Source organism: Lonchura striata, chromosome 6, assembly GCF_050655825.1.
Source record: "Lonchura striata isolate lonStrDom1 chromosome 6, ASM5065582v1, whole genome shotgun sequence".
NCBI classification, from domain to species: Eukaryota; Metazoa; Chordata; class Aves; order Passeriformes; family Estrildidae; genus Lonchura; species Lonchura striata.
The window spans coordinates 36,667,550-36,687,283 of NC_140708.1; the positions used below are offsets into that span (position 1 = coordinate 36,667,550).

At 40.7% G+C, this 19,734-nt stretch overlaps 1 protein-coding gene across 16 annotated transcripts in view; it reads left to right on the plus strand.

The window, feature by feature from the left end:
- TACC2 (transforming acidic coiled-coil containing protein 2) overlaps positions 1-19,734 on the plus strand; it is a 125,852-nt gene that overhangs the window by 87,951 nt on the left and 18,167 nt on the right. For 6 of the 16 annotated variants that reach the window (XM_021529303.4, XM_031505294.3, XM_085583740.1 and 3 more), the window contains 8 exons: positions 5,983-7,285; positions 10,324-10,359; positions 11,816-11,876; positions 12,945-13,152; positions 16,865-16,926; positions 17,753-17,868; positions 18,618-18,789; positions 18,912-19,052. In XM_021529303.4, the coding sequence (XP_021384978.3) occupies positions 5,983-7,285; positions 10,324-10,359; positions 11,816-11,876; positions 12,945-13,152; positions 16,865-16,926; positions 17,753-17,868; positions 18,618-18,789; positions 18,912-19,052 (2,099 nt within the window). The remainder of the gene's footprint in view (positions 1-5,982; positions 7,286-10,323; positions 10,360-11,815; positions 11,877-12,944; positions 13,153-16,864; positions 16,927-17,752; positions 17,869-18,617; positions 18,790-18,911; positions 19,053-19,734) is intronic. The other 10 variants (XM_077784728.2, XM_085583738.1, XM_021529311.4 and 7 more) reach the window with 8 other exon arrangements.

A 19,734-nucleotide genomic window follows, 5' to 3' on the forward strand; every position in this document is an offset into this window, starting at 1 on the left:
TTAGAACCCAAAGAAATTCTTTCCCCCAAAAAGTGTTCTTTGTTCTCCAGATTGAGTAATGAAATATGAGGGAGTAGAAAGCATGCTATTAGCCCAAAATAGCTTTGTTTGGGCTGTCAGATGACAGCTGAACAGCTTGAGACTGAATTCCCCATTATGCTGTCTTTTTTTCCATTGCAAAGCCAAGTCATCTTGATCACCTGGCTAAATTGTATGCAGATAATATTTCTCCCAGCATTCTAAAGTTCACTTGTATTGTGTTTGGAAAGAGTTGTAGCATCCCACCAAAGGTCTCAAGCCACCTACAGTATTTCTGGGAGTTACGCATTAAGAAATGCTGTTTAGGATTTTGATTTATGATAGGTTTTTAAGAAGCTTCAAGGATTTTCTACAAACTGATTTCACAAAATAAAAAGTAAATACTGAGGTACCCGTGTGCTTTAACCTTTCTGCTGTTAGAGTTCCCTCATCTCTGTAGCAAAAGTTACTCATTCTACATCTTTTTTCCTTTTTTTTAAATCTTTGGCAATCCCATGATTACAAAATAAGTGCTCAGGGAACAAAAGAACACACATGCTGAACAGGGTTGGAGTGTGCTTTAAATTACTGCAGTAGATTATCTTCTAGCCCTTGGTTACACGTGTGCTCCCCTGGCACATATGATTCTTGTCTCCTTCCATCCCAGTTCCCCCCTCCTTCTTTTTCAGATCTTTCTGAAGAAAAATGGGAAACTGAATATAGCCATTCACAGCCAGTGTGAACTTTATTGAAGGCCATTGGATGGCAGAGGGGAAACCACTTCATTTGCAAATCAGATTGTCCATGGGAGGAAAGTTGCAGTTAAGTGACAGAGATCTGTTCAGTGATCCAGAATGATGCACAACAGTTATACAACAGGGGAATTTATTGGAGAGGAATAAGATGCGTAATGCAGAAAAAATCCAAATGTAGGAGGGCAACACAAAGCGTTCATTTGTTTTGGAAATCTTTAGAAGAAATAAATAATAGTAAGGCTATAGTTTAGGTGTTTAGAAATGTGAAAAGTTAAACATTTTGTACTTTATAAACTGCTTGAGTGTCTTGTAGTTTATTTATTTCCTAAGTTATGGATGTGGCTGCACACAAAGAGAATGAATCCTTTCCTCAGGGCTCAGAGGCATTGAAGCAGAGTTCCTAGATGGCACCATACAGCTAAAAACCAGGTTTCACTAGAGAAGGAGTGAGGAATATGGGCAGCTGGAGAGCCTGGCACAGGGAGAGGGAGAGGCAGCAGCATCCTGCTGGGCTCCTGGCTCAGCAGCCACATGGCTTTGTCTTCGCATGGGGTGGGTGACAGAGCGTGTTTGGGTGGAAGGAGGAAGCACAGTAAGTGTTTATGGGATTCTTTCATCTTTAGCTGACAATAATTACTTATGCAGATGGCTGCAGTTGTGTTGCATGATATCATTAGCACAGCAGCTGGACCCCACTGCTGGAAAGGCAAGAGGAGGGTTTTTAATTAGGTTGACTTCAGTGGTCTCTCAGTAAATATGATGAAAGGGAACTGAGCTGGACTCGAGCTGGGTTTGTGCCAGCTCCTGGTGGGGTAAAACCTGCTGCATGGCTCTGGTCCATCAGCAGCAGAGCAGAGGAGGGGAGTCAGTCTGAGGGCAAGTCTGGAGGGGAAGAGGAGCAACAGAGCTCCTGAGCTCTGAGCCCCAGGAAGTGCCACCAATGAGCCCTTCCATTCCTCCCTAAATAATTCTGGGAAACATGGGTTATAATCTCAAGACAAATTGGAGCATTTGAGATTGCAGTTATTATTGTCATTATTTTAAATTATTGTTACTTGTCTCCTCAGCTTCCCATAGCAGTGTCCTCTTGTCCCTTGTTTCATCCATCTGAGCACCAGAATGTCCCCCAAGCCCATTCTCCCAAATACTCTGGTTTTGGCCAGGAATTCCTGCTTAGGAGCTTTCTGTCATCCTTACTGCCTTCCCCAGATGATGACTGAATTCAGATTGTATTCATAGGGGAAAGTGAAGCTGGAGTCCCCTGTCTGCATCACAGCCCAACAATCAGGATATGGGGCACCTATATTTGAGTCCTTCTGGTGCCAGGGAAATTCGAGGTCAGGCTTTCCAACAGAGACATTGTAGTCCAGACAAAAACAAACTAAATTTTTGGTATGGACAGCATTTTTCTTCACTGCTTTTCCTCTTGAAGCCTGATATGGAAAATTTGAAAAGAAACTTTTATATACAATGTTAGACTACATCTTAAAATAAATGACAAAAGTATTTTTACAACACTTTAAAAGTGGTACTAATTGATTTTCTGGCATCAAAGGGTTTCCATAACAAGAAGGAACTTGAAATAAACCATGTTTCAAAATTTCTAGTGTAAGGCAATTCCAATTCCTATATGCTTTTGGCATTTTTTTCCTCATAACATAGTAACTGGGTGCATGTTGTATGCATTTTGCCAGAGGTTTGCATTTGTTTGCTTTTTCTCTAGAAAACAGAACTGATACTCAATTTCTTCTATATTTGCTTTTTACATCTGTTTAAATGTTATTGCTAGACCTGTCAGAAGTGTGTTTCATTTTGTTACCAGTTCAGCAATGTTAAGGCCTATTTTCAATTTATTTGGGTTCTCTCTGCTTTAGAGATGCTTCAGCAAAGTAGCCCCTTGCCTTGTCTACTTCTGTAAAAAAGTAAAAGAAATTTGTTTTGTTTATTAATGCACACATTCTTACAATACTTTATTCAATGTTCTCAAGCACAGGGTGGGATTCTTGTAGTTGGGTTTCAGTGATCTTTCTGGGTTCCTTGCAACTCAGCATATTCTGTGATTCTGTGACTTTCTGGAAACTTCTGGTTCTTCCATAGCAGGTGCTAGGTGAAAATGCCAAGTGTTAAATGTGCCATGTAACTCTAATATTTATGTTTCATCACCTGGATACAAGAAAACTGAGTTTTACGTTGTTAAGTTTGAGTTTGGGATTTTTTTTTCATAGTTGATCCAGTCAAAATTTGGCTGAAATCAGAGAAATTTCCCAGTGGAAGGAGCAGAACTTGGACCTTCTTTTTTAATTAATGAAATTGGGGGTTTGAGGAGCTTGCCTGTCTTTTTATTGCAGTGTAAGTTCCTCAGCTATTTCTTGGAGTGCTTTATAAAACTTAATATCTTCTTGTGGGTAGCTATTACCAATATAAATTGTGGGTGACTCAGTGCCAACAAAAGGCATAAACCTGATTTAAAATGTTGTGCTGCTCTCTCTCTAGGGCAAGTAAATCCTGCTTTAAACCCCATAGCTGGTGTTGTAGTATGTTCCTTTGTAATCAAACTGCATTTTAATAGAATACTGTAGTGATACTGAGTGGCTTAATTTTGTGCTGTAAAAGGACAAATGTCACAGCTCTCTGAATAGGCTGTTAATGTCAGGAACGTTTGGTCTTCATGGCTCTGTGTAGTAATAACTCCTTGAGTACCATTTACACCTCCTGCTCCAGCAATTCTGCTGCTACCAGGAGTGAGGCAGTCCTGTCGTAAAGCCAGAAGAGGCTGACAGCAGCATTTCTCTTCTGCCAAGAGCCGTGTTTGCTGAGACAGTTTCACATCTTGTTTCATAAAGAAACAATAAAAATATCGAGCAGCACTCTGCAGAAATCTGTACTCTTGATTAGAAAGGATTTGATGAGGAGGAAGTCGTGAAATAAGCAGTTAAAGAAGATTAAAGCCTTGCATTGTGTGCAGCACACAGAATTGCAATGCTGCTTTGCTGGGAGTAGCTGCAAATCCTTGCTCGCTCCCTTTGGGTGGTGCATCCCAAACCTCAGCCTCTTGTTTACAGTCCAAGTCCTGCAGGACAATGGTTTATTTTATTTTATTTTACTTCGTTTTAATGCATGCTTATAACTACTTTGAACAAGAGCCTCAATGCTGTTGAGGGCTTTGAGGTAGGCTGGAATGAAAACAGTGCATAACTGCAGATGATTCCTTGTTAGATCCCACTTTGATTTCATGCTGACCTACATTTGTACTCCACTGGCATCCCAGTGTTTATTGTGATGTATTCTCCTGAAGTGCCTTCCATTCTCCTTTCAGGGTGAAGGGGACAGATTAGGCTAATGTTGGAGGTCTGTATCACTCTCTGAGTGCCCTTTAGCAGGACTCCCATCAGTGTCACCAAATGATGTGAGTGAAGTGAGCACCAGCCTAATTAATGACCTCTCAGCCAGGCTGAAACCAAGCCCAAACCAGTGGGGATTAAGGAGAAAAATAAACTGTTCTGAAGTACTGCCACGCTATTAGCATTCATTTAGCAGAAAAAAACACATTAGAATATTATTTTAATTGATGTATCCTAGTGAACTTTCACAGTCTTAAAAGAGAAACGGCACAGCTGTCATCCCTTTGACAGTCTCTGGAAGTACATGGTGCCACTTTGGGAAATGTGTCCAATTCCCTTAAATCCTTTTCTGTGCTCTAAACCCATAAATAATAATCTTTGCAGTCTCTGTGCAGACACAGAATTTCTTCTGAAACAAAGGAAATTTTTTTTTCCCTTTTCTCAATCCATTCACAGCTTCTGACTAAAATAATAATTGATTGTCTGTATTGCTTTTATGAACAGTGTTAATGAATGTAGCAGGGCAAAATGAGAGTTATTCTGCAAAACATGTCAGGATTGGAATGAAAAGGATGAGCAGAAATGGCTCTGAAATCGTTCAGGGCTGAGCAAAACATTCATTTTTGTTTGACTATTTTTCTTTATAATTGCATAATTAAAAAAAGATGACAATGTGAAGAAGGCTGTGTTGCTTCAACAGGAAACACGGGGGCATTTTGCTCCTCTGTGAGAGCTGTGAGAGCTGGCTCAGCCCAGCCTGAGCTGGGAGCTGGAGAGAGCTGTCCCAGGTCTGGGATACCCCACAGGGACACACAGGGACAGAGGTGGCTGTGGTACATTCAGGTCAGACTAGTACAGTCACAGCAGGAGCAAACCATATGCAGGATTTGTAAAACATTTGCATAATCAACTTAATGAGCTGGAAGGCAGCAAGGACCATCACCTTCATGCTTTTCTACCTCTCTATTTTCTTATTTTTTGTTACTCATTCTTTTTCTACTTTGTCCAATAGTTGTTATATCCCAAGTGAAGAAACTTATGTAAGTAATTTTTAGAATTCTGTTCAATACAAAAACCTTTAATTGCAGTGGAAAGCTGCTTGGATTAAGAGTTTTAACATAAATCTCTCTAAAAAATTTTCTTATCATCAACAAGTTAGAACTACACTTGGAAAAACCTAGTTTAAATAATCTGTAGGGAGCTTTCTAGCTTTTTAAAGGAAGATTTTTCAACTGAAAATATTTGTGGAGTTCTCTAAATGACCTTTTTTTTTTTTTACCTTTACCATAATTTATTTCATATTAAGTTCTCAATTATTGATGTCTTATTATAAACTTGTAATTATTGACTGCTTAGGGCAGAGAAGCAGCACTGATGAGTTGTGGAGAGGAAGCCATTTTCCTCTGGGTAAAGTGGTAAAAATAGCACATGGGAAGTAAAACTTAAGGTCAACATGTAGTTACTGAAACACCAGTCAATTTACAGAAGATTTACTTCATAAGAGCTATGACACAATTGTGTGAACTCTCCATAGTAGTAGAAAATGGGAGTAAAAATGTGCTTTATGTGCAATTTTTCTGGTATTTGCAATATTTAGTGTATGATGGTAATACCCATCTTCATAAGTGAAAGTTTAGAAGAGGTGCTTTAGAGGCTATTGCAAATACTTTTTGTGAAACTTGCCTTGAATCCTGCTCTGGGGAGAACAGATCTGTTCTTCCTCCTAATCTGGTTCGTATATTGGAAACGTCACTTTGGTTTGCTTAGTCAATTCGTATGATTTTAATGCCTTTTTCTTTTACTTGCAGTAACATTAGATTATAATAAAACCTTCTAAAGTGCGCTGATTTTTCCGTTTGCTCCCTCAGGACTGTGTTCAGAAGCTGAACCCGTAACCGATGTGTCACACACTGAGCCGGTTCAGGAGAGCCCCTTCCGTCCCCCTTGCCATTCTTTCTCCACTGTCTTCGACGAGGACAAGCCCATAGCCAGCAGTGGAACCTACAACTTGGACTTCGATAACATTGAGCTGGTCGATTCTCTCCATGCCTTAGGACCGAGCTCTGCAGAGCCCAAGAATCGTGACCCCAAAGCAAATGTCCGGAGAAAATCCACGGATTCGGTCCCAGTTTCCAAATCCACGTTGTCTCGGTCTCTCAGCCTGCAGGCCAGTGATTTTGATGGAGCATCTTACCTTGGCAACAGTGAGACATTAGCACCATCAGCAGATGTGTACGGTACTGGTTCCAGCAGCGCTTCCAGTACCCTCAAGAGAACGAAAAAACCCAGACCAGCTTCCTTAAAAAAGAAGCAGTCGGCCAAAAAACCTCTGGATGCTCCACTGGTGAAGGAAACCCCACAAGAACCGCCTGAGCTTGGCCAAGCAGCTTGTGAGGACAAAGCACCTGAGGTGAAGGCTGACTCAGCAAAGCCCGAATGTACTGAACCTTCCAAAATCTCTGCTGAGAAAGAGGAGGCCCCGCCTGTGCCTGAAGGATCCGAGCCTTCGGATCCGGACCGTTTCGAAGGGATTAGTGCATTTAGCTCCGGAGGCAGCAAAGTGCAGAACTCTCCCCCTGCCAGCAGGAAAACGCTACCTCTAACCACGGCCCCCGAGGCTCTGGAGGTGACTCCGCCGGACACCGGGGGACAGGAGGACCCTCCCGTCAAAGCGGTGAGGCTGGAGTTTGATTATTCTGAGGAGAAAGGGGGGAGTGAAGACCAGCAGGAGAGCGCTCCTCCTCCCAAAAAAGCAGGGAAAAAGCCTGGTGCTAAAATGCCGCTACGGAGGCCAAAGACTAAAAAAGCGGTGGAGAAGCTTGACAATGCTCCAACCACCCCGACCAAGTCGCCCACTGATCCAAACGAAATCCCCATCACGAAAGGCTCTTACACTTTTGATATCGACAAGTGGGACGATCCCAATTTTAACCCCTTCTCATCCAGTACAAAAATGCAGGAATCTCCCAAACTGCCTCAACAAACGTACAGCTTCGAGCCGGACATGTGTGAGGACTCCATTGACCCTTTCAAGTCTTCTTCTAAGCTAGCCAGCTCGCCTTCCAAATCTCCAGCTTCCTTTGAGATACCAGCCAGTGCCAACGAAACGAACGGAACGGAAGGAGACAGCCTGAACAAACCTGCCAAGAAGAAGAAGACGCCACTAAAAACGTAAGTTAAAGGGCAGAGTTGTTTCTAGAATAGAAGCAGCACATCCCTTAACACAGTTACACAGCATTTATAGCTGCACAGAAAGAGGGAGGTGATGTTGGGTGTTGGTAACCACAACTGGAATCACACTGGAGGGCTGTTCCCGCTCTCAACCTGTTTCCTCAATAATTTGATATTTCCAGAACTACCGAGCCACATTAGGCAACTGCATTTTTCAAGTGTTTGGGCTCAGCGTAGTTCTGAAGCTGGTTAAATTGTAATTTTATCAGTTATGTACCCAATTTTCTGTGACCTCCTTCTGGGAAGTTGATGCTGTTTAAGATAATCAAAGTAATTACACCAGCACAACTATTTAATGAATCATTGTTTTTGAGCGTGGGATGTGAAATACTGACAGTGAAAGGCAGTGACAAATCCCATATTGCAATCAGCAGGAAGATGGTTTCATCCTGTGATTTATGGTATTTAAAAGAAAATAACCTGGAACAGAAGAGTGCAGCATTGAAATTGATTTTTTTTAATATATACACATGACTAAGAAATGTGAAAAAATCCCTTTTTATGAGAAAGCTTACAATTATGCATAAAGTTTAAAATATCCAAAAATTCTATATATTAGGGAAATATCCAGCTTTTAGACATGGGTGACAAATTCCAGGATAAATTTTCTATGTTGCTGTTAGATATTTGGTTAAAAACCTCTATGGCTAGTTGCTGATTTGCATGTTGCTTTATCTGTTCAGATATGGTTGAGTTAATGGCCACTAAGTTTGTGTCCCATGTATCTGAAATTGATCTCCTGAAGAAAGTATCTCAATTCATGTTCCTTTATGGTTTAAATGTTCCAGCTGACTAACAAAAATGGGAGAAAATTTTTTAAATGCCAATTTAAGATAAGAAGATAACATGGTTAATGTAAAGCAGTATAAAAGCTGATACAGGGTACAGGGTGAGATGAAGATTATTCAGATTTTTCTCTACAGGGTGAGATCATTCAGATTTTTCTGAATAGCCTCTGCCTTCTAAGCTTCTAATTCAAGTCCTTTGTCAGATTTGAGGAAGCTTGTTTTTGAGGAAGCTTTATTTTCTTTCTAGGGGCATTTCTGACTTACGGATAGTTTAGACCACTGTGTTGTTGTTTTCTTTGGGAGAGAAGCCTATTTTTTCTGGTGTTGCTACTTTTTGAGGTTTACCTGAAACTTAGTGGTAAATGACACATTTTTCCAAGCCTGCCGTCCAAACTGATTTGGTCCAAACCAAGAAGATTTAAAAGTCAGACAGCAAGACAGGAACAATTTGAATCATACTGGGGAAGTGCAGAGGGAAATTTTAGTATCAGCAGATCTTTAAGTTTTTGCAGCCAGGCAGAGTCTCCTTGTGTCTTCCAGTAGCTGGAGTTGACAGACCCTCAGAGTGGCCTCTTGGGTTCTCCCATCTGCTTTGAATATCAGAAAGAATTCCAAAGTTATTAATTTAGGGGGGAAATGAGCTTACAGAGAGTTTGCTAAGCCGCATTTGTCCTTGAAAAAAATCCATCACAGGAAAACCCTGTCTTGGAATCACAAAGTTCAGTGCTGGTGCTTATCACGGTGGGGAGGTGAAGCTCCCCCAGCTCAGGGCTCACAAGCTCTGGGGTCAGGAGGGCTGCAGGAATTCCCAGCCCGTGCTTGGCACTGCTTTCTCTGGGTTGTGTTGTCTGATGCTCGCTGCAGCACCATAACCTACTTTTTGCAAGTGGTGCTTTTTTTCACAAAGATGAGACTCTGCATATTAATAAACCATTGCAACATGCAACTGTGGTACTTTCTAGAAGAAAATTACCTTAAGGCTTGAGAGGGGATGCCAGTGGCAGGAGGTTTTGTTAGCCCTGTTGAGGGGTACAGAAATCAAACCCTATGAACTAGTTTGAAAATGAGTTCCTCATGTGGAAAGGCAGTGATTTCTGTATGAGAGGAGAAGAAGTCAGGCATGAGTTTACACCTATGATGAGCTTGTACTTTGAATCTCAGCCATGTCCTCAGTCTAATGTGTGTTAAGTCAACAAAAATAAGCAATTTTTGTTCTTGAATGAAACTGCAAGGATCTAAGCATTGACCTCTCTGTGAAAAGATGAGGTTTTTACAAGAGATGTGAGCTCGACACAAATCTGCTCATCTCCCCCAGTGCTGAGCTGCTTGGAGACAATCACACTGCTCAGGTGATGCTGAGCAAAGAGCAGCTGATGCCTCCCAGAGCCAGCTCACAGTGACGAGTAAAAAGAAGTGGTTTGTAGAGATCCTGCTTGTGCAGGCATTGCTCTGGAAGGCCTGGGATGGCTGCAGGCTGTTTGGAAATGGAAGGTGCCAGCTGTCATGAGCATTGCACGTGAGGAGAGATCAGCAGAAGCTGCCAAGCTTACAAGTAAATGAAAACTTCTCTTAGTTTAAGCTGTTTGGCAAGGTTTGGTTCTGCTTTGGGGGAAACCAGTTTGCTCTGTTAGAACACCTGGTTAGGTTTTGGAGAGAGCCAAACCAGCTGAGATTGAAAGAAATGTCATTTTGTATCCTGACCTGGGTAAATGGTTAGAAATGGTCAAGTAGCTTTTTCTGTGCTGTCACAACACATCAGCAAATGTGACAAAACCTGGAATAACTGTGCCCTCTCCTTAATTTTAGCTGCCATTCAGGAACAGTTTTGCATCTCATATAATAACAAATACTGTGTTCTGAAAAGCAATCAGGTAGCCTCCATCAGGGAAGGCAAGGACAGTTAGTGTGTTGAATGGAAATTAACTTGAAGGTGTCAGCTTTGAAAAATGTGTTTTGTAAGATGAAAGCGTTTTAAAAGTATAACATTGAACTAGAAAACATTGAAGGACTTGATGAATTTTTTTTTCCTTGTGTATTTCACAATAAAAAGTAGGGGTTAAGATTATACAGGTAGAAAATCTGCATGATCAGATTGCCTTAACACATTAACATTAACAGAGTATTTGTAGGTTAATCTTTTTTGTCAGTTCCTTCTGTCTGTCTCTCTTTTCTTTGTCTTATTTGTCTTAGGATGGTAGAAGATGTGATGTCTGTATGTTCTCTGTTGTAAGTAATTCTAAGCTAACAATTCAAATTTCCTCTTTGCTTTATGGGCTTTTTAATTTTACTTATTTATTTTGCAGCATGATCAGTTATTATTCAGCATGAAGCTTTTATGTTAGTGATTTCACTTCACTTGCACATATGAAAGCTATATGACTGTGATTGAGTTTGCCTCATTATCTGTTGCCTATCAAAGAAGATCCTCATTTAAAAACTATAGAAATTTTGTATCATTGAGCTGTCATAAAATATGACAGTTTTATTTCTACCACTGAACAACATTGTGCAATCAATTTTTTGTAAATACTGCATAAAATGCTTGTCTTTCTTGAAGGAAAAAGTTATCCTAATTAATTCTGTCATCATAACTGGATAATTAATGACATTGAACACACCAATATTCAGCTGCCCAATTTATTTTCCCCTCTAGATGTGGTATTGATTTACCCTCTGCCAATGGAAACCCACCATTAGAATTTCTGGTGTCAACCTTGCCATCATTGATCAGGGATGAGCTGGTGGGCAGTAATTTTCGCCACTGCATCTCTGTTCAAACATAAAGTCTTCATCAGTGAGTTGGCTAGGGTGTTTTTCTCCCTTTTGTAGCTAGTAACATCAGTGGATTGAATAATTCTGGCAATGTGTATCAAGAGAACAGACAGATAATTAGTCTATTCCTGATTAGAAACTTAAGCCAATTTTTAGCCACTAGTGAATAAAGGCAACATTCATAATTACACACCATCATGACATAATGTTTGTTCTTCATTCCTTTTGCTTAATTGAAACCTGTGGGATTTTGGAGGGCTACAGTGTCCGTGCTCCCAGTCTGCACTGTGAGGTGTCAGGGGAACTGGAAGCAGAATTGCCATATTTCCTGTTGTATTTGTTTTTAAAAAGGTCTGTTGTGCCCATTTGTAATGACACAGCTCATTCTGGCACCTGGGCAACGGCATCTGCCTCAGATGGTTTTATATAGTTCATCTAAAGCAAACCAGGTTTTTTCTTCCTGTTTTTTGGGGTCATTGGAGCCTAAATTTATCACAGTTTTAATTCTCAGGTAAAGGTGTGGGTTAGACCTAATTTTGGGATGTGAAACTGAAGCAGACAGAAGCTGAATCATTTCCACAGGACCCTGGAGGGTGCCTGTGGTGGAGCAGGGATTTGAATTGCAGCTGAATTTGAATTGCACTCTGTTCTGTGAATGTGTCAGAAGCTAGCATGAAAAATATGGCAATCCTGCTGTTCTCAGCTTTGGAGGGATCGAGGCCTGTTCCAAGTGCATGACCAAAATATGTACCCATGGCATGTTTCTCTGTGGTGCTGCTTCCTAATGGATGGGATTTTAATGCAGAAGGGTTTGCAGAGGTTGCATTGTCTGTGGCTGTCTCTTGCTAAGTGTGAAATGACCTGATTCTTGCTGCTGTTACCATATTAACAGTTTGAACTTTATTTTCAGTGATACATTTAGGGTGAAAAAATCACCAAAAAGATCCCCACTATCAGATCCTCCTTCTCAGGTAAAGTGATGCCTTATTTTAATGCATGTAATTCCTGTCCTTGAAAGGGTAAAAAGAAGGAAATTTTATTAATTTAACTGGAATTGTATGTTTAATAACAGAAGATATTTTTGTTGTAGACTTTTACTTTCAATAATAGAGGAGATTTTTGTAGAGAATATATGCATATGTCCAAGTATAGCACATTGGGCTATTACCATAAAGCATTAATTACCCTTTTGTCCTCTAAAAGTGTGTACACAATATATAGTAGATCTAGTATTTTCTCTGGGAATTCCAGCAAGAGTATTAGCTAATATACTTTGGAAAGCCCTGTGTTAAGATGGAGTAAGAATATGAGCAAATAGTCAGTTGTCTGAAAAACAAGACTATCGCTATGCACCCTGGAATTTTTAGATTAGGAAGTAAGAAATGAAATGCACCAAATTGGTGGGCTGGAAGGGAAATAGAAATAAACCAAGTGGGTTGATCTGCCAGGAGCACGTGCTTGGATAGTTTGATTCCGTGTTGCAAACTGCTGGCAGGTGGTTTTCTTGGAAGAGAAGTTAACAAAAGCTACTCTTCCACAAAAGCCTGACTGCTTTGATGTGGCACAGCTCCTTCCAGGCTGCTGCTTCTCTTCCTGTTACCCATCCTGCTTTTTTATTTGTGCTGCTTGACAGTGTAGAAGTGAGGAGAGGGGAAAGGGTTCATGGCCTCGTGGACCTACAAAGGTTTGCTCCTATGAGGGAAGCCTGAAAAGTCAGTTTTGGTAGTCAGACTTCAGTGATGGGTGATGTGTGCCACTTGTGTCAAGTGCCTAACAGATTTTAACAGCTCTGGATATTCTTTCTTCCCTGTTATCAAAGCAGCTTTGCAATGCAAGTGTTTATCATCAAAGAGCTTAGTTATACTGGGAAAACTTGCTGCTGGTAGAGTTAGCATTTCCCATTAAGTATTTTATACAGCACTGCAGCAGAGATTACAGAATTAAAGAGATGGCTCTGGCGGTGCAAGGGAATTCAGAGATGGAGCTGTTCCATGTGTTAGTGAATGATAATGGAATTAACTGGCTCTTGCTTGCTGCAGGATCCTACTCCACTGCCAACTCCAGAAACACCTCCCGTCATCTCCACGGTGGTTCACGCCACGGATGAGGAGAAGCTGGCGTCCTCCGTGACGGGTCAGAAGTGGACCTGCATGACTGTGGACCTGAACACAGACAAGCAGGACTACCCACAGCCCTCTGACCTGTCCACCTTCGTCAATGAGACCAAGTTCAGCTCTCCCACAGAGGGTACTGCTCCAGCCAGGGGTTTGCTGAGAGAGGGGGGTTGGTTGGGACAAGGATTTGGTTTGGCCTGTGCTCTGCTGAATGCAGACTCTGAATAGGGAGCCTTAAAAATGCTCTCTGGGCCATTCTGGGGAGCTGAATGTAAGACCCCAACAGTCCAGCCTTGAGTTTTCAGGAAAGAAAAGATGCTTAAAAGGAAATGAGAGAGTCCTTCAGAGAAAGGCTTTTGCTTCCTTTGTGTGATTACTTGTTCTTTGTGGAGCAGTGTGTTCTCTCAGTGCCTTCACAGGAGAATAAGGTCTGATATTGCTCCAGAGTAACTGCACTACTGATTCTGCCTGAGCCTGTTCTTAACCTGCATGGGAAAAGCTCCCATCTTAAAGTTCTGCTCAAATTTTCTGTACTGCATTAATACCCATACCATGCCATCCCTCTTCCAGCTTCCTGGGCTCCAAGTATCTTCATGCATGAAAGTTTCCATGACATCCCCTGTTTATGATAGTTACCATTCATATTTCCAGACAAAATTCCCTACTAGATCAACTATAAATGTTTTTCCTGCCATACTTTCCTATGAGCAGCTGGGAGCTAAAGCTAGAAGTTTCTGTTTAGAGAACTGTCATTCCAGGTCTCTGAAATTTGGAAGACATAGAATGAAGAAAATTTGTGTGTGGCCTTCCTTGGGGCTACCAGAGGGAATTCTGCTTTGCAACATCTGCTCCAAAGGCAGATGTTCAGCTTTGTGGGTGGGAAGCATGTTTGAGTTTAACTTGGCTTAAGCTTTTTCTTCTTGATTAGAATTCATTTTTTTTCCCCCAGCCTTTCAGTCCCTGTCCCAGTCTACAATTAATCTATTTTATACCATTTTAAGCAGGGTCTAAATTTATGCCTGATTAAAAACTTTTAGATCAAAAAGTTTACAAAAAAAAGTTGATGTCAAAAAGTTTGACAGTCACAGTGCTTTTGTTGATACTCGTGTGCTTGTGTGCCCTGGGCTTTTTGGAAATCTGTTGAGAATTCTAAACGGATAAATATTTCAGTCTGGATGAATCCATTTGGCTTCATTGTCAGATCAAAAATTTTAGACATTGACTTCCCTGTATTTAAAAAAAATATCTTAAAGAAACACTTTTTAGAAAATAAGCCCCTCTGAATCTGAGAGAATGGAAACTATATGGAAGAAAATGGAACAAAAGAATAGTGAGAGACCCTCTGAAACAATCATTTTAGCTTTCAAAGTGGGTAGAAGAAAGTGAGCAAAGCTCCTAATTAAATGGTAATTGTCTTGTCTCATGTGTGCTACATGGAACAATCAGGGTTTCAGATTACACACTCATTATAATCAACAATGCTTCTGCTTTTCACATCTCTTAAAAATAATAATATTTTGCCCTTGACAGTCTTGCTCCTGCAGCTTTGAGAAATTTCTGAGTAATTTGAGGGCCGTTTCTCAGTGTAGATATTTTTACCTGTCCCAGACACCCATGTGTTACCCTGTAACCTAACACTACTTCTGTACAGATACAGCCCAGCTCCTGAGCCAGCCAGTGCATCCAGCCCTCATCTGTTTCAGGCACTGCCTGTAGCTGCTGCCATTTTCCTGTTGCACAGACTCGAAATAAGCTGTAATTATTAGCAGAAAATTCTGATGTAATCTTGCAGCTATTTGTAGGAGGAGTTGAAGGACATCACTTAGTAAGTCTGTTATATGTGTTTATAAAAGATAATTATCTTGCTTTTGGGATATCCTGGGCTTTTCTGATTTTGCATATATAGAGATAAGTAGAGCCTAAGATTTTGGAGGGGAGATGATGTCTGAGAGGAGAGGAGGGAGAGGAATTGTGCTGTAGACTCCTGAGAGCAGTGAGATGAAACAAACTGCGCTTAGCCAGCCGCGTCATTCCTTTTGTTTCTACTTGGACTATTTCCATCTGTGTCCTGCCTTTTCTTTTTTGTCAGCAGTGAAGTTAAATGTGTGTTGTCCCAGCAGTCAGTTTGGATTGGGATTTGCAGAGCTGCTGGCAGTGCTGCAGGCAGGTGGAGGATCCCTGTGGCTGTGCCAGCAGAGGACAGTGCCTGAACGTCTGCTGCCCCCAGGCTGCCTGGACACTCAGGGGTTTCTCTCTGGAGCATAAAGCTGCTCCATAAATGCTCCTGATGCACCTCACTGGGCTCTCGGTGGATACATGGCATACTGAGAGGCAGTTTCTAAACACTTGCTGCTGTTTCCTGGGTTTTCAGGCTTTCTCCTGCAGTTCAGCTCCTCATGAGGGTTTGAATTCATCCTTCCAGTTTGGGTTTTGCTTTCACTGGGGAGAAAAGTGAATGAGAAAGGCTGTTGCTGGTATCTGACACCAGGAGGTTGTCCATCCTGCCTGGCTCCCTATTTCCATTAAAAACAGGGTGCTAGGAGTTTCAACGTAAGGAGCCTGCTATTACAGCTTTTTCTTCACTTAAAAATTTTATTGTGACTATCCCCAACCAATACTGAGGGTTTATGGCTCCTCCTCTTCAGTGGTTGGCAAAATACATAGCTTGCAGAATTACAGTCCTTGTGCAGTGCTTTTTATTACTTAAAAAAAAAAATAAAAATCAAGCCTTGTAAGATCACATTGAGCCCTGTAAAACTTTCTAGATCAACAAATCAGGCTAGAGATTCTCTTCAGGGTTGTTTGTTTTTAAACATCAAAATTTTAATGGTGGTTTTCATATTCCTAATGCAAGTCCTACTTTTCAAAAGCTGCCCAAATCTAGAAGGATTTTAGCACAGGATTTTATCATAATGCAAATGCTAGTGTGCATTTCCTTAGGATTTATTTATAGTGGAAATCAAATTATGCAAGTGGTTTATTGAATTAAGTTGTAGAAACAGAACAAAGTACAGCATTTGGACAAATTAATTATGCTTTCAATTTTAAATTAAGTTGTCATTGTAGGAAGTTTGCTTTTATTTGAGTGCAGGAAGGTGTATCTCTTCTCCTGTGTTAGATCTCTCTGCCTCTGTATCAACTACTGGGTGACCATGGACTGGAAAGAAATGCTGCTTATTCCCTCCAGTGTAACTGAGAGATTAGAAGCAGAGAAGCAATAAAGATTTGCATTTTTATTACGTTTTAGACTTAGGGTTCTTTGTAAATCTTCCTGCCTTAGTCTCTTTCTCTGAAAACAAAATGCGAGAACAGCCCCATAAGCTGGGCTGATGCCTCACCCCTGGCTCATGAGCATTCAGGTATTTTAGATATCTTTTTCTCCAGTGATAGTACAGTAGTTGTTCTGAATTAAGAGTGTGATAAACATGAAGAAATAAGAATTCATTTTTCTCAACAGCTGTTAAAAGCTGTTTAAAAGAAATTGGCATCAGCATTGCCATTTATTGAAAAAATGTGTTTTCTGTGATAACATGATAGGGGAAAGTTGTCTGTACTCTGAAATTACTCTGAATCCTTCTTAATATTCTGGTCCCTGGGGCAAATTAAAAAGCTGAATTTTTTTCTGGCAAGCTGATTTGCCTGAAATGTGTCAGGTTCATTGTTGAAAATGAGTGAATATTAACTCACCCTTTACTTTCTCTCTGTATAATACATTTTTAATATGTCATTGGAAAGTATTGAGCAGAGTGGGAGTGGCCCTTGTCAATGAGAAGAGCTCTCATTTACTTCTGAAAAAAAATCATGTCATGGCATGTATTAACACCTCTTTTTTGTTTCTGTTGCAGAATTGGAATATGGCAACTCATACGAAATAGAATATATGGAGAAAATAGGCTCCTCTGTGCCTGTAAGTTCTCACCTCTATTTCCATTCATTTGCATTCCCCTGTCATAATATACTATCCTGGTAATGCCCCTCAGCCTCACCACCATTTAAATTAATTATAATATGCCTGCAGCAGATTTGCAAAACCAGTTCCTTGAAATTGGCATAACTGGGCTAAATTGCCTATGCTTTGTTGTCCCGTGTCCTGTAAAGCTTGTTCCATTTTATGATTTCATTTCTAAGCTAGCATCACAGCAGTTCTTTCTGGAGATTCAAAGCCAATCAGTATTTCCAGCAGTGCAGAGTGCAGAGCTGTCTACACCAACTGCTGAACTATTTAAGAAAGTGGGAGTAAAAGTTTGAAGGAGCTGGAGGGAATCAGGAGAGAAACAGAATTAGTGTGAAGTCTGGAGTGCAGCGCTGTACATTATCACTTGTTTCACCTTTTTTTTAGTCATAGATTTGATAGCTTGCTTGGATCCAGTGAGGGGATATCCACTGGGGACATTAGGAAAATCACTCAGGTGGTGCTTAAAGCAATGAGAATATTCAGTAGATATTTTAGTAACACACTCAGCCAAGGGATGCCTGATAGATTTTCCGCCTCACAGAACTAAAAATATGATTAACTCCAAACTGGGAGAAGAGCCACTGCAAAGAGTGAACTGTTTAGGTTTTGTTCTTTCATGGTTTCTTCCTGGGAGGATCCATCTCAGTATCAGCATTACAACCCTCTATTATTAGTTTTCTGTCAACCCATTTGCTCACTAAAAGCTTCAGTGACCTGAATTAGCTTTAAATGGAGAATGCTTGAATTGCTTAATGAGTTTCTCTTTCCTTGTGGCCAGCAGGATGACAGCACCCCCAAGAAGCAGTCCTTGTACCTAATGTTCGATGCACAGCAGGAGAGCCCAGTGAAATCACCTCCCATCAGGTTGTCTGACTCCACCACCCCGTGCTCAGGGTAGGTCACTGGGAGCAGTGCAGAGCCTGTCAGGGGAGTGGGTTCCCCTCAGAGCACGTACACAGTACACAGGAACTTCTTCCTCTCTCTGCCTCTGTGCTGCCAAGTTATTTGTTTAAAAATAGATTCCCATCTGTGTACACATATGATAGAGAACAGAGGGCAAAGAGACATAAGTTTCATGATGGAATAAGGATATGTATTTCTCCTTCACATTCTATTAGACACGGTGGCAACTGTTTTAGTGGACAGTGGCCTCCTACTTAAAGCTTTTTCCTCAGATACTTAGGTAATTTTCACATTAATCTAGAAATCTGTTAATTGCAGTTTTTCACTTGGCTTTCCCTGGATACATTTTTTGAACAAGGGCTCTTGTTCATAAGACCAAGATGTGGGAGTTGTGTTTATTTCCAATAATTTTGCTTGTCAGGGACATCTGTTCTTCTTAGTACTGAGTTGTGTTTTGGGAGAGAGGCAGGTCACAGTGAGAAAGGGGTAAAAAGACAAGTGAGAAATACCAAAGAAATGTGACATTTCTGATGGGACTGGTTTTATTTTATCTCCAGTGCATTGTTCTGATATTGCAAAGTGTTAAAAGATATAGTGATATAAATTTGAGTTGAAGCAATGTGTGTATAAATATATTTATATATATACACATACACATGAAAGTGATGAGGTGGACTTGCTCAGCTGTTACCAGAAGCAGAATTGTGAAGCCTGAAAACATGCACACAATCTTTTCCCAGGTCAAGTTTTGAAGACCCTGAAGCCCAGCAGTCCTCTGGCATGAAAATACCACACCCAGCTTCCCGAGTGCTCGCTGCCAGCCAAGAGGCACATTTACAGTCCCCTGACAAGGCCAAGCAGAAGGACCTGGAGCCCATGACTCTAGGAACAACTCCAGAGGCTATTGAAATCGTGAGTCCTGTATAATGAGAGTTTGGGAATCATCTTCCTCCAGAAAATTTGCATTTTGCTTTTGGGCCGAACAACTTGAGCAAAATCTCTGTTGCTTATTCAGCCTCCTCTTTACCCTTCAGACATCTCCTGAAGACTCCTTTGTCTCTGCTGATGCTCTTCTCAATAGGATATCTAAGAAAGCCTCAATATGTGATCAGCCTGAATATCTAGATCCTGACCTAGCAGAAAAGAACCCCCCAGTATTTGCTCAGAAACTTCAGGTTTGTAGCAGAAATATAAATGTCACTTTGCTTTCTGTTTGTCCATACACAGGCCAAGGAATGCTTTGCCTCATTGAAAGGGGTGGAGTGGAGGGAGGCTTGGAGAGGATGTGGAAAAGAATTAAAATAATTATTTAATTCTTTCCAAAGTAACTCTCCCCTTTCAAAGACTTGAGGAACAAAGATACTTTCATTTAACTCATGTAATTCATATAATACATAACCTTAAATTTCATCAACACCTGTCCTGTACCTCTAATGTAGGTATTTTCCAGAAGTCTTTTCAAAGCAAATTTTTTAAGCTTGAGCACAGGACTTGATGTATGGAGAGTTGTCTTGAGTGGCCTTAGTAAGTCTGTATGTATAGATTCATTTTTTGACATTCAGGACCTAATTCTGCTGAAATGAAAATCAGGCTTTGTTTTTCCTGTAATTTCTCTAATGCAGAATTTGACATGGTTTCTTCTAGGAAAAGCAAAAGGATCTGCAGAGCAGTTCTAAATGTCAGGATGTATTTTCTGGAATATTTACAGTGAAATTTTAAAACAGCAAAGGTTGAACTGAGACCAGAATGTGGCATAAATTCACATAAAATGGAAATGAAAGGTGTCTGTGATGGAACAGCTTTAGCTTCAGAAAACATTTCTTTTACATGAAGTATTGCTTATACTGATCACCCAAT